The sequence below is a fragment of the Colobus angolensis genome, unplaced genomic scaffold (assembly GCF_000951035.1).
Source record: "Colobus angolensis palliatus isolate OR3802 unplaced genomic scaffold, Cang.pa_1.0 Scaffold56, whole genome shotgun sequence".
Classification (NCBI taxonomy): Eukaryota; Metazoa; Chordata; class Mammalia; order Primates; family Cercopithecidae; genus Colobus; species Colobus angolensis.
In genome coordinates, this window is record NW_012119154.1 from 6,083,252 (window position 1) to 6,096,915 (window position 13,664).

Genomic DNA, 13,664 nt, shown 5'->3' on the forward strand with positions numbered 1-13,664 from the left:
AATGATCGATCTATCTAGCTAGTTGCTCTCTGTCTGTCTGTCTGTCTGTCTATCTATCTACCTACCTACCTACCTAAGACAGGGTCTTGCGCTGTTGCCCAGGCTGGAGTGCAGTGGCACAATCTCGACTCACTGCAGCCTCTGCCTCCTGCGTTCAAGCGATTCTCGTGCCTCAACCTCCCAAGTAGCTGGGGCTACAAGCATGGGCCACCTTGCCTGGATAAGTTGTGTATTTTTAGTAGAGAGAGGTTTTCACCATGTTGCCCAGGCTGATCTCAAACTCCTGACCTCAAACGATCTGCCCACCTCAGCCTCCCGAAGTGCTGGGATTGTACAGGCATGAGCCACCATGCCTGGCCGAGATTAAGTGTTTTTTAATGACTTCATTTTATATTCTTTTTTCGCTTCATTTCTATAACTCTTCATATGTTTAGTCATTGCTTTAGAGTTTATTGACTACATGTTTAATTTAGTACAATCTACCTTCATATTGTATTATGTAAAACTTTCATTTCTCCTCACTTGGTCTTTATGCTATTGTTGTCATACATGTTAATTCTACTTATATAAACTTCATAGACTTAGTACCTTTGTTAACAGTAAACTATTTTTAAGAGATTTATTATTATTATTATTGTTATTATTTTAGACAGTCTCACTCTGTCACCCAGGCTGGAGTGCAGTGCCATGGTGTAGGCTCAGTGCAACCTCCGCCTCCCAGGTTCAAGTGATTCTTGTGCCTCAGCCTCCCAAGTAGCTGAGACTACAGGCATGTACCACCCTGCCTGGCTAATTTTTGTACTTTTAGTAGAAGACAAGGTTTTGCCCTGTTGGCCAGGCTGATCTCAAATTCCTGGCCTCAAGTGAGCTGCCTGCCTCAGCCTCCCAAAATGTTGGGTTTACAGGCATGAGCCACAGTGCCTGCCTATTTTTAAGAGATTTAAATTTAAAAATTGTATATACCCAAGTAGTTGCTACATCCAGTCATTCCTTTCTGTAGACACGTATTTTTAACTGGTATCATTTTCTTTCTGCATAAAGAAATTTTTTTACATTTCTTTTACTGTAAGCCTGATTAATTCTTCCAGCTCTTCTATGTCTAAAAAAATCTATTTTTCCTTCACTTAAAAAATTTTTGCTGGGCCGGGTGCAGTGGCTCACGCCTGTAATCCCGGCACTTTGGGAGGCTGAGGTGAGTGGATCATGAGGTCAGGAGATCGAGACCATCCTGGCTAACACAGTGAAACCCTGCCTCTACTAAAAATACAAAAAAAATTAGCTGGGCATGGTGGCGGGCACCTGTAGTCCCAGCTACTTGGGAGGCTGAGGCAGGAGAATGGCGTGAACCTGGGAGGCAGAGCTTGCAGTGAGCTGAAATTGCGCACTGCACGCTAGCGTGGGCGACAGAGCGAGACTCCGTCTCAAAACAAAGCAAAAATTTGCTGAGTATAGAATTCTATAGTGACTGTTTTTTTTGTATTTGAAGGATGGTGCTCCTCTGTGCCTTTTCATTACCAGTGATAAAACTGCTGTCACCTTATGTTTTATTCTCTGTACACAACATGGCTTTGTTTTCTGGCTGTTTTTAGGGTTTTCTCTATCACTGGTTCCTCTCTCTGTCTCTGGAATCTCACTCTGTCACCCAGGATGGAGTGTGGTGGTGCCACTCTGGCTCACTGTAACCTCCACTTCCTGAGCTCAAGTGATCCTCCCACCTCAGCCTCCCAAGTGGCTGGGACCATAGTCACACACCACCACGAATGGCTAATCTGTCACTGGTTTTGATCAATTTGGTTATAATATGCCTTGGTGTGTTTTTCTTCATGTTTCTTGCACTTGTAGTTCTTTGAGTTCCTTGGGTCCATAAGGTTTATTGTTTTCATAAAGTTTGGGGAAATTTTGGCAATTATTTCTTCAGTATTTTTTCCTCCTTCCTCTGTCTCCTCTTATTTAGTGATTCCAATCACATGTATATTAGGTTGCTTGAAGTTGTCCCACAGTTCATTCATGCTCTGTTCTTTTTCTGTTTTATTCCCCTCTGTGTTTCATTTTTGATAGTTGCTATTGCTGTGTCTTCAAGTTCACTAATCTTTTCTTCTGCCATACCTAATCTGTTAATCTCATCCAATAAAGATCCAATAAAGTTTTATATCAGCCATTGTGGTTTTCATATCTTTGTTGTTGTTGTTGTTGTTGTTGTTGTTGAGATGGAGTCTCACACTCTATGGCCCAAGCTGGAGTGCAGTGCTGTGATTATGGCTCACTGCAACCTCCACCTCTCACGTTCAAGTGATTCTCCTGCTTCAGCCTCCCAAGTAGCTGGAAGTATAGGCATGTGCCACCACACCAGCTAAGTTTTGTATTTTTTTTTTTTTTTAGTAGAGACAGGGTTTCACTATGTTGGCCAGGCTGATCTTGAACTTCTGATCTCAAGTGATCTGCTTGCCTCGGCTTCCCAAAATGCTGGGATTACAGGCATGAGCGACTGCATCTTGGATCGCTTTTATTTTTTCAGGTGTCTACATAATGTTTGTTAGCTTCATAGAAATGTATTCTACGCAATAACATTATGACTTTTAATGCCTTTGTTGTTTCTGCTATTTGTGTCAGTTTAGAGTAGGTTTTGGTGGATTACATCTTCTCTTTATTGTGGATATATTTTCCTCCTTCTATGAAAACATGATAATTTTTTGTTCAGTGCCAGACATTGTGAATTTTACTTTGTTGGGTGCAGATATTTTTGTATTCCTATAGATACTCGAGTTTTGCTTTGGGATACAGTTGACTTAATTGGGAATAGTTCCTGTTAGGTCTTGTTTTTAAGATTTGTTAGGTTGTACCAAAGCAGTGTTTAGGGCTAATTGTGCACCACTCCTAAAGGAAGACTGTTCTCAATACTCTACCCAATGCCCCAAGAATTGTGGCATTTTTCACTCTTGGTTGGTAGAAATGGGCACTATTCCTTGCGCTCGGTGAGCTCTGGCTACTGTTTCCTTTAATGCTTTTTGTTGATTCTTATTCCCTGGCCTTGGGCTTTGGGTAGTTTCATCACATGGGTACATTGGTCGGTGTGGGACTGAATTCTTTTTGTTGTTGTTGTTTTGGAGATAGAGTCTCACTATGTTGCCTAGACTGGTCTCAAACTCTTGGGCTCAAGTGATCCTCCTGCTTTGGTCTCCCAAATTGCAGGGATTACAGGCATGAGCCACCATGCCTGGCCTGTGATTAATTCTTGAGGGGCACCCTCCACAGATCTCTGGAGTTCTCTTTGTGATGTTCTCTTACTCTAGTGCTCTTGCCAGATAACTCCGGCGGCCTTGGTCTTCCTAGACTTTCAGCACCATCTCTTCATCTCAGACAGTCCATCAGGCTCCAGCTTGGTTCCCCCACCTGTACCAGGGCAGGTTGGAAGGAGCACATCTGAAAGCTGTATTTCAGAATGATGGAGATGACCTGAGCTAGTCCTTGCTGAATATGTTAAGCAGTGAGTGGTGAATAGGGGGTTTTAATTTGCTGCTTCTGGCCTTGCTACCAACCCACAGATCAATGAGGAAGTTTCTCTTCATGACTGAATGTCCTCACCAGTAAAATGAGTGGGTCTTGATACTGATTAACTGCTGTCTTCTATCAATCGCCAAAAATGGTTTCTTTGGAAAGGCTCTAGGGTAAGCAAGTGACAGCATGGCACAGTACAAGATTTGCCCCCTTGCTTCAAATTGATTTTTTTGTAGAGCAGAGGGAGCAGGGAGCTAGGCCTCTATTCTCATGATTTGGTGATGACTCACCAAGCTGTGGGTAAAGGAGAACTGATTGACAGGTAGTCTAGGACTCTGCTTCTCAAAATGTGGTCCCTAGACTAGCAGCACGGGCATCACCTGGGAGTTTCTTTAAACTGCAGATTGTCAAGCTCCATTCTAGATCTGTCATCAGAATCTGCACTGTGAAAAGAACCCTAGCTGATTCTTACACGCTTTAATTAAGTTTGAGGGAGCACTGTCCTAAGCGTGAATGGTTTCATATGCCCTCTAGTGGCTGTCCAGCAACTTGCAGGGAGCTTTAAAATGTTTTCTCATTTTAGGACCTTTGCACAGAACTGCCGAAACATTGAACATTTAAACCTCAATGGATGCACAAAAATCACTGACAGGTAAATAATGAAGATTAATTGGTGACTAAATAGCCACAGGGAGAGAGAAGGGAAAGAAACATGGTTGAAAATATCTTTAGTGCGTCTGCTCTTTTTCAGCACGTGTTACAGCCTTAGCAGATTCTGTTCCAAGCTGAAACATCTGGATCTGACCTCCTGTGTGTCTATTACAAACAGCTCCTTGAAGGGGATCAGGTAAGAGTGCCCATTGTTTATGTCAAGAGAATACTCAAAACTATGAACATTCTGGAAGCCTTCCTAATGGTCACATTGGATCCAGCAAGAAATAGGTGACTCCAAGAGGTCCCAGGCATGGTGTCCCCTTCTGAATTTCTGGTGATGTACTAAACTCAGAGCTGGTCATTAACTCTCTACAGGAGACACAGCGCATAGTTTTTGTTTCTTGTTCTCTCAGTGAGGGCTGCCGAAACCTGGAGTACCTGAACCTCTCTTGGTGTGATCAGATCACGAAGGATGGCATCGAGGCACTGGTGCGAGGCTGTCGAGGCCTGAAAGCCCTGCTCCTGAGGGGCTGCACACAGGTACCTGAGGGTTGATACAGCTGTTTGTGTTATGTGTCAGGTGTGGGCACATCATCCAGGGAGCTGCTTTTGCATTTTTCTTGGTGTCCCACTGTTCCCTCACCTGGATTCCAGCTGTCACATTTTGTTTTCTCTGTCCACTCAGTTAGAAGATGAAGCTCTGAAACACATTCAGAATTACTGCCATGAGCTTGTGAGCCTCAACTTGCAGTCCTGCTCAGTAAGTAGCACGCCTTTCCTGAACAGCGTTTGCTCTATGTTGTCTCCCAAAGCAGTCTGCCCCAGGCCTCACTGCAGCCCCCGGGGCAGCTGAGATGGGCTGTGTTGCCACACCCTGATTTTCTTCCTGTGTCCTTATATAACCTACCAATTTGGCACAAGATGGAAGAACAACAACAAAAAGGAATCATACGCAGTACAAAGCCACCGACATCTCCCCTAAAAATAACATAGACCAGGTCTTGATTTTGTTGAATAGAGTATTAGGGACACTATTGAGGAATGCTGTGAATTGGTCACTAAATAGTTATAAGACATGAAGTGTCTTTTTTTTTTTAACTTATAAATTGAGGATGATGACTCCTCTCACGTTGTTTCAGTGGATAATACGAAATAACACATGCAAAAATGCTTTAAAGGATAAAATGCATAGGCAAGAGCAAGGTGGCATTTTCATCAGGACATTAGCCTATGGAAACCTACTGGTCCTTCTCCACTGCCGTTGTAAATGTTGATAATTGAAGAGGATGCTTTGCTACATCCTACCAGGTTTTTCAAGGGGAACGTAGATTTTGAGAAAGGTAAGGGAAAGCCCTTGCATTCAGCTTAAATGAATATATTATAAATCTTTCAAGTCCCTGGTGGTGGGGAAAAAACCAGAAAGTATCTGCTGGACAAATGTTGACCTTATGGGCCAGGACTATTCAAAAATAGGACCTTGACTTATGTATAGGACAGCACTGGCTGATGGCTTGAAGTATATAGATGTGTGTGTTTATTTCTGTATCAAGTAGTCTGTTTAAGTGAACATATTATTTTGAATCTTCATGGCCAAATTCATAGAATTTAAGATATGTATCAATAATTTTGTGATGTATTTAATTTTCCTATTGTCTAAAACATTTGATTAAATATAAATATACATGTGTATATTGTAAATATCTAAAGCATTAATCTGCAGAAATCCAATCAAATGTTAATGTCATTTAAACTCGGGAAGCCTCAAAAGTTCTTTATTTAATCAGATTTTTAAATTATGAGTTTACGAATTTTATGAAAAAAATCTGTATTTTGATGACTCTAGTGAGGGAGAAGTGGAATTTTAAACTTTTATTCTCCATTTGTATTATTTAAAAAATTAATTTTTTCCTGGATGCATGTGTCTTATCTAAATTGCTGGAATATTTCAAAGCTATGCAGAGATAACACAAGTACATGTCTACCCTCTACTTCTTATTTTGTTGAAGTTATTTGGATAAAATGCTAGTAATCAGCAACCAAAACTCATTGAACAACAGCAGATCTTTTTCTGCTGCTCCCATTTCGACATTGCTGGTGTCCTCTGACTTTTCTTTCTGTGCTGCTTTTCCTCAGCGCATTACTGATGAAGGTGTGGTGCAGATATGCAGGGGCTGTCACCGGCTGCAGGCTCTCTGCCTTTCGGGTTGCAGCAACCTCACAGATGCCTCTCTTACAGCGCTGGGTTTGAACTGTCCACGACTGCAGTGAGTACACCGCACTTTTTGCTTTGCAGCTCAGAGTTTGGCTGAGTTAACCAAGAGGGCTTCCTGCAGGAGAGGACAGGCTTGCCAGGTAGGGGTGGTGGAGGCAGTAGTTATGTTGTTGTTGGCTTTTGTTGGGTAAATTGGGATGGGACAATGTATAAATCCAGTTCATTGAAGGATGTACTGGGAGAGTATAAAATGTCCACCACCAGTGAATCCAAACTTTAATTTCTCCAATGAGTGTCACAGTTTTCCACCGAATTTACCTGTTCCTGTTACTGCTTTAAGCATCTGAGAGAGCACATAGTGAGCAGAGTGATAACCTCACGTCCTCCAGACCTGCTGCCACACAGAAGAATGAGGGGAACATCACAATCACTTAGCTTCTTCCCCAGTAGGAAAAAGGTTTTGTTTGTAACAAATAATAATTTAGGCCAGGCACGGTGGCTCACGCCTGTAATCCCACCACTTTGGGATGCTGAGGCGGGTGGGTCACCTGAGGTCAGGAGGTCGAAACCAGCCTGGCCAGCATGGTGACACCTTGTCTCTACTAAAAATACAAAAATTAGCCGGGCATGGTGGTTGTGCGCCTGTAGTCCCAGCTACTCGGAATGCTGAGGCAGGAGAATCACTTGAACCCGGGAGGCGGAGGTTGCAGTGAGCCAAGATTGTGCCACTGCACTCTAGCCTGGGCGACAGAGTGAGATCCCATCTCAAAAAAAAAAAAAAAAAACCCAATAATTTGTATTCTGATCTTCAAGGTAATAGCTTATCATTACCAGCTATGAATATTAAAATTTTAACAAGAGTAACAATAGAAACTGACTTCAGAACCAGCAACCTTAAACTCTACCCAAGAGGCAGAAAAAAAGATACTTTTTAAAAATCTCTACTTCCCAATGAAACTGATCCATTCCCACGCTCACACCAGTTCTATATCTTTTAAGAATCGTATATTTCTGCTTTTACCAATTTTTCTTACCGTTGTAGAGAAGGTGCTATATCATTTAGATATTTCTGCTTAGAAGGAATTTGGGTGATCAAAACTGGTCAGAAAGGAGGTCAAAATTGTTGCTGTAAGGGAGTGTTTAACTTAGAATGTTATTCATGCACCCATCCCTATTAAGCCTGGGTAATTGAGAATTAACTTATTTTTCATTGTCTACAAATTTTTTTAATTTCCTTTAGGGTACCTGGGAATTTCTATAAATGCAGTAAATATCACGATGATTTCGTTGAGAAAAGTTCATTTTAAATGTGTTTAAAAAGTAAACAAGGCTGGGCATGGTGGCTCGGCCTGTAATCCCAGCACTTTGGGAGGCCGAGGAGGGTGGATAACCTGAGGTCAGGAGTTTGAGACCAGCCTGGCCAACATGATGAAATCCTGTTTCTACTAAAAATACAAAAATTAGCTGGGCATGGTGGCTCGGCCTGTAATCCCAGCACTTTGGGAGGCCGAGGAGGGTGGATAACCTGAGGTCAGGAGTTTGAGACCAGCCTGGCCAACATGATGAAACCCTGTCTCTACTAAAAATACAAAAATTAGCTGGGCATGGTGGCGGGCACCTGTGGTCCTAGCTACTTGGGGAGACTGAGACAGGAGAATCGTTTGAACCTGGGAGGCGGAGGCTGCAGTGAGCCAAGATCCTGCCACAGTACTCCAGCCTGGGTGACAGTGTGAGACTCCGTTTGCAAAAAACAAACCAAAAAACCCAAAAAACAAATATTAGAATACTGTTTGAAAACAACATGCTGGTATAACAGGAAGATTCTTACTTTCCAAATTTGGGCTGGAACTTTGGGGCTTTGGGCAGATCACATTCCCTAAGGGCTGTTAACAGAAGCAAAAGCATGTCAAAGAGCAGAAGAGACTCAAGTATGCATCATAAATTCTGTGTTTCCATGATTAACCAGTTGGTACCGTTTTCTCCCCTGTATACTTTCTCCTCAGAATTTTGGAGGCTGCCCGATGCTCCCATTTGACTGACGCAGGTTTTACACTTTTAGCTCGGGTAAGGCATAGATTTAAAGAATACAACCAAACTCTTAATTCACCTCCCGAATTCAAAGTGACTTGGAGTAGTTTCGGGTGTGCAAAAGAAAGACTACCTTCAGAAAAGACAGGCACAAGTAGAGTAGAACCCTTGGGGTGTGTATTGTAGTTTTTCCAGTTAGCCAGAAATCTAGGGAAGTCGTATAGAGGGTTCTGTACAGGGTCTGGGCCTCACGTGTGCTCAAGTGGGGCCAGCCTTCTCCTGGCAGTGGACTCCATTCCTCATATGGACCCCAACTTGGCCTCTCAGCAGCTCCTCGTAACTGGGCTGTACTCCACCCTTTGCCCTGCAAACACCACTGGGGGCCCCTCTGGACCTGCTGTCGGGAACCCATGTCCTCCTGGGGCTGCTGATACACTCTGCTACCTCCACCCAACCGCCACAGTGTGGCTTCGTGCCCCATCCCCATGCCCTCCTGGAGCCTAGGCTAGGGCTAAAATTTACCTGCTGATGTCTGCGAGCCACTGGGAAGGTTTTGGACAACTCTCTTTCCAAGTTGAGAGAAGGAAATGCAGCCAGAGGCAGCCCTATTCCCAGTTCCAAAGCACTGTAACTCAAAAGGAAGCTGCTCAGAAGTGCTGGTTTACTGGGTAGCTTTAGGAACAGGGCATACTTCTTAATAGAAGAGAACAAGGACACTGGGCCAGTACTCAGAGGGGTAGGGCAAGCCACCATTGTTGCCCTCACCACTGACTCACGTGTGGGGTGTGTCTTGTGGACTCTTCCAGAATTGCCACGAATTGGAGAAGATGGATCTTGAAGAATGCATCCTGGTGAGTAGACTCCTGACAGCCCTGCAGGGCAGCCTGCCCCTCAGTCACTGCTGGCTAGTGCGGCACAGCCAGAGACACTGGCTGTCATCCTGACCCTCCTTGATCAAACTCAGTGGCAGGGCTTGGAAACCTGTGAAGGCCATGGCAGTGGATGTGTGAACTTTTGGCCATTCTCAGTCATCAGACAGAACTACAGAAGAGAAGTTCAGGATAGCTCTGTAAAATAAGCTTGCATGTCCAGTGATGGGATGACTCCAAAGAGGAGAATCCTGGGAACCCTCCTTGCCCACTCCACTTTGTCCCTTGCCCCCAGCCTCCTTGGGGCACCAGAAGAGAGACCAAAAAACAGTTCTGTGTCTCTAGAAGTGGGCAGATCTTAGAGTGCTGGTGAAGAGAGGAGCTCCCAGCCCCGGAGTGTTTGAGATGAGTTTTTAATTCTCTTTTACACCTTTTGATTCTCACGTTCAGGAGAAGCCAGGATTAGGTATTAAGCTCTGGTGTAGAAGCCACACTGACACAGCGTGTTTCTCTCCAGATAACCGACAGCACACTCATCCAGCTCTCCATTCACTGTCCTCAGCTGCAAGCCCTGGTGAGTCTGAGGTTTTTGGCACTATTCACCTGTTAAAAGATGAAAGAGCCCTCCCACCACAGCAGGAAGCTGCTTGGGTTCTCGTTCTGTAAGGTATCATCTCTCTTGATGTCAAAGATCTATTAATTGGGCTAACTTGGGAGGCAAGGTATCTAAATATTTGATTACTGTTTTCATTGAATTTGCAGTTTTAGGATTCCCAAAAAAGAAATGTCCAGATCCAGATGGTTTTGTTGGGGAACTCTACCAAACATTTAAGGAATGAACATCTTTTTTTTTTTGAAACAGGGTCTCACTCTATTGCCCAGGGTGGAATGCAGTGGCACAATCTCAGCTCACTGCAACCTCCGCCTCCCAGATTCAAGCAGTTCTCCTCAACCTTGTTGAGGACTACAGGCATGTGCCACCAAGCCTGGCTAATTTTTGTATTTTTAGTAGAGATGGGGTTTCACCATGTTGGCCAGGATGGTCTCAAACTCCTGACCTCAGGTCATCTGCCTGCCTTGACCTCCCAAAGTGCTGGGATTACAGGTGTGAGGCACTGTGTCTGATGTGAATTAACATCGATTTTATACACTCTCTTTTAGGAAATAGACAGTAAAACATTTTACAACTCTTTATTTTGAGACAGAGTCTTGCTCTGTCGCCCAGGCTGGACTACAGTGGCACAATCTCGGCTCACTGCAACCTCTGCCTCCTGGGTTCAAGCTATTTTCCTGCCTCAGCCTCCCGAGTAGCTGGGATTACAGGCATGCACCACCATGCCCAGCAAATTTTTGTATTTTTAGAAGAGACAGGGTTTCACCATGTTGGCCTGGCTGGTCTCGAACTCCTGACCTCAAGTGATCCATCTGCCTCGGCCTCCCAAAACCTTTTTTTTTTTTTAACGAGGCCAGTAATACCCTGTTATCAAAACCAAACAAAAATTGTACCAAAAAAACTACAGACTGATGTTCCTCATAAATATAGAAGCAAGTATCTGTAACAAAATATTAGCAAATAGAATGTAGCAATATACAGAAATAATTATAATACCATGGCCAAGCAGGATTTACTCCAGAGACACAAGTGCAGTTTAATATTTGAAAACTGACTGATGTAATCAACCATGTTAACTAAAGAAGAAAAATTACATGATCACATCAACTAATGCAGAAAAAAAAAATTGACAAAATTCAAAAGAGGGCCAGGCACGGTGGCTCACACCTGTAATCCCAGCACTTTGGGAGGCTTAGGCGGGCAGATCACAAGGTTGGGAGATTGAGACTATCCTGGCCAAAATGGTGAAACCCCGTCTCTAATAAAAATACCAAAATTAGCTGGGTGTGGTGGCACACGCCTGTAGTCCCAGCTACTTGGCAGGCTGAGACAGGGGAATCGCTTGAACCTGGCAGAGGTTGCAGTGAGCCGAGATCACACCACTGCACTCCAGCCTGGTGAAAGAGTGAGACTGTGTCTCAAAAAAAGAAAAAAAAATAATTCAAAAGAAAAAGTTACTTAAAAAATTACCAGGAGGCCGGGCGTGGTGGCTTACACCTGTAATCCCCAGCACTGTGGGAGGCTGAGGCGGGCGGATTTCCTGAGGTCAGGAGCTCGAGACCAGCCTAACCAACATGGATAAACCCTGTCTCTACGAAAAACACAAAAAACTATCCGGGCATGGTGGTGCACGCCTGTAATCCCAGCTACTCGGGAGGCTGAGAGAATCGCTTGATCCTGGGACGGGGAGGTTGCGGTGGATTCACACCATTGCACTCCAGCCTGGGCAACAAGAGTGAAACTCTGTCAAAAAAAAAAAAAAAAAGTACCAAGAATATGAGGCAAATCCCTAGTTGCCATGTTCCCTACACAGGGATAACCACTATGGCCAATTTCTGTCCTTCTCGAGAAATTCTTTGTGCAATGAAAAGTGATTCTTTGTCCCTCTCCTCCCTGTCTCTTTCATGCACACACATCCACACCACATCCATGGGAGCAGAAGACACCTGCTGATGGCAATTAAAAGCAGTTCCACCTCCCATTCTGCATCTTCTGCCCCACCACCCTAACCACCTCTGAGTCAGGAATGTGATATAAGCTGCTCACTTCCAGAATGCATCACTCCTGCCAGAGGAGAGCGACAGTGCATGACAGGAGAAAAGGCTTTGAGGCCAGCCTGAGCTGCGTATAATGGGCAAGTCTCAACTTCTTTGAGCCACAATGCCGTCATCTGTAAAAAGAGAATAATGACACCTACTCTGCAGAACTGGCCCGAACCAGACAGCTGGGACTATTGACTGTGTTGTTAGTTGTTAACACAGAAGGCCCCACTGCTAGGCGAACCCTGTTGGCGGCAGATTTTCCTGTTCACTCGGAAAAGGCCAAGCACCCTCTGATTTTCCTGAAATCAGTTTTTAAAAATTTCTATGAATACTTGAATATGCCAGTACCTAAGTTTTTCCATTAATATAACAGTATCTCTTCAGTCTCATATTACTGCTAACTTCTTGATTTCTTAATTTCCCTATATTAAAACAATGGAGAAATTAGCATTCATACACCACCTCCATCATCTTTCTCCAATCTGTTTGTAAATATACACGTATATATGTGTGAATCTATATGTAAATAAAATGAAATTGGCCAGGCGTGGTGGCTCACGCTGGTAATCTCAACACTTTGGGAGGCCAAGGCGGGCAGATCACCTGAGGTCGGGAGTTTGAGACCAACCTGACCAACGTGGAGAAACCCCGCCTCTACTAAAAATACAAAATTAGCCAGGCGTGGTGGCGCATGCCTATAATCCCAGCTACTCGGGAGGCTGAGGCAGAATCGCTTGAACCTGAGAGGTGGAGGTTGCATTGAGCTGAAATTGTGCCATTGCACTCCAGCCTGGGCAACAAGAGGGAAACTCTACCTCAAAAATAAATAAATAAAAATTAAAAATAAAATGAAATATATACATACACAGAGAGATACTTTTTTCTGATTCCATTTTATTGTAAGTAATCAAAATTCTATTTTTTGATTTACCAATTTTAAACAGCCTCCTAAAGAACCAGTTTTCTGGCTTTACTCATAAGTCAATTCTAAAAGCTAAACACCAATGAACAGCATTGATTACATAAATACTATTTGATGTAAACCATGTAGAGTGATTCGATTCATGAGAAAGGAAATATATTCCATATTAAGATCGAGCTCAGAGAAGAACTTTTCAAGTATCAAGGTCCAACAGAATTCCTCTTCTTTAGCTTCTCTTCCCTCGAGGTTGTACTCTGCTGCTCAGTTACATAGCCAGTAGTTCTAGTTTCTAGTGGTAGTTTCTAGTTTGGGGCTGTTACAACTAGTACTGCTATGTCTTAGATTTTTTATTCTGCAGGAATACCTTACACCCATCCACTTAGGTCTCCCCCGCCAGGACTCAAGTCCAAACTCTCAGACATTTCCTTGCACTTGCCCTAAACTGTATCTACTTCCGCACTAAAAAATTTGGCAGAGTGGTTTGCTTTTTCGATTTTAACTTTACTGAAGTGAAATATACATGCAGAAAAGTACATTTATCATTGGTGTACAGATCAATGCATTTCCATAAACTGAATACACCCCAATCAAAGGTCAACATCATCATGACCCCGGAAAGGCCCTTTCTGCTCCCTTTCAATCACTGATCCCCCAAAAGTCGTGACTTCCAAATAGCATATATCAGTTTTGCCTCTTTTTGTACTTTATTTAAATGATATGAATGGAACCATCATGTATACTCATCTGGTTTCCTTATCCACATTGTTACACGTACTTGTATATTGTTCATTCTCACGGCTTTATAGCATGGGGACACTGATTTATTTAT

General features: G+C 43.4%; 1 protein-coding gene across 3 annotated transcripts in view; it reads left to right on the forward strand.

Moving 5' to 3' along the window:
• Window positions 1-13,664, forward strand: part of FBXL2 (F-box and leucine-rich repeat protein 2) — a 101,350-nt gene that overhangs the window by 83,698 nt on the left and 3,988 nt on the right. For 2 of the 3 annotated variants that reach the window (XM_011961555.1, XM_011961557.1), the window contains 8 exons: window positions 4,079-4,147; window positions 4,247-4,342; window positions 4,563-4,689; window positions 4,835-4,909; window positions 6,283-6,413; window positions 8,365-8,425; window positions 9,196-9,240; window positions 9,776-9,832. In XM_011961555.1, the coding sequence (XP_011816945.1) occupies window positions 4,079-4,147; window positions 4,247-4,342; window positions 4,563-4,689; window positions 4,835-4,909; window positions 6,283-6,413; window positions 8,365-8,425; window positions 9,196-9,240; window positions 9,776-9,832 (661 nt within the window). The remainder of the gene's footprint in view (window positions 1-4,078; window positions 4,148-4,246; window positions 4,343-4,562; window positions 4,690-4,834; window positions 4,910-6,282; window positions 6,414-8,364; window positions 8,426-9,195; window positions 9,241-9,775; window positions 9,833-13,664) is intronic. The other variant, XM_011961556.1, reaches the window with a different exon arrangement.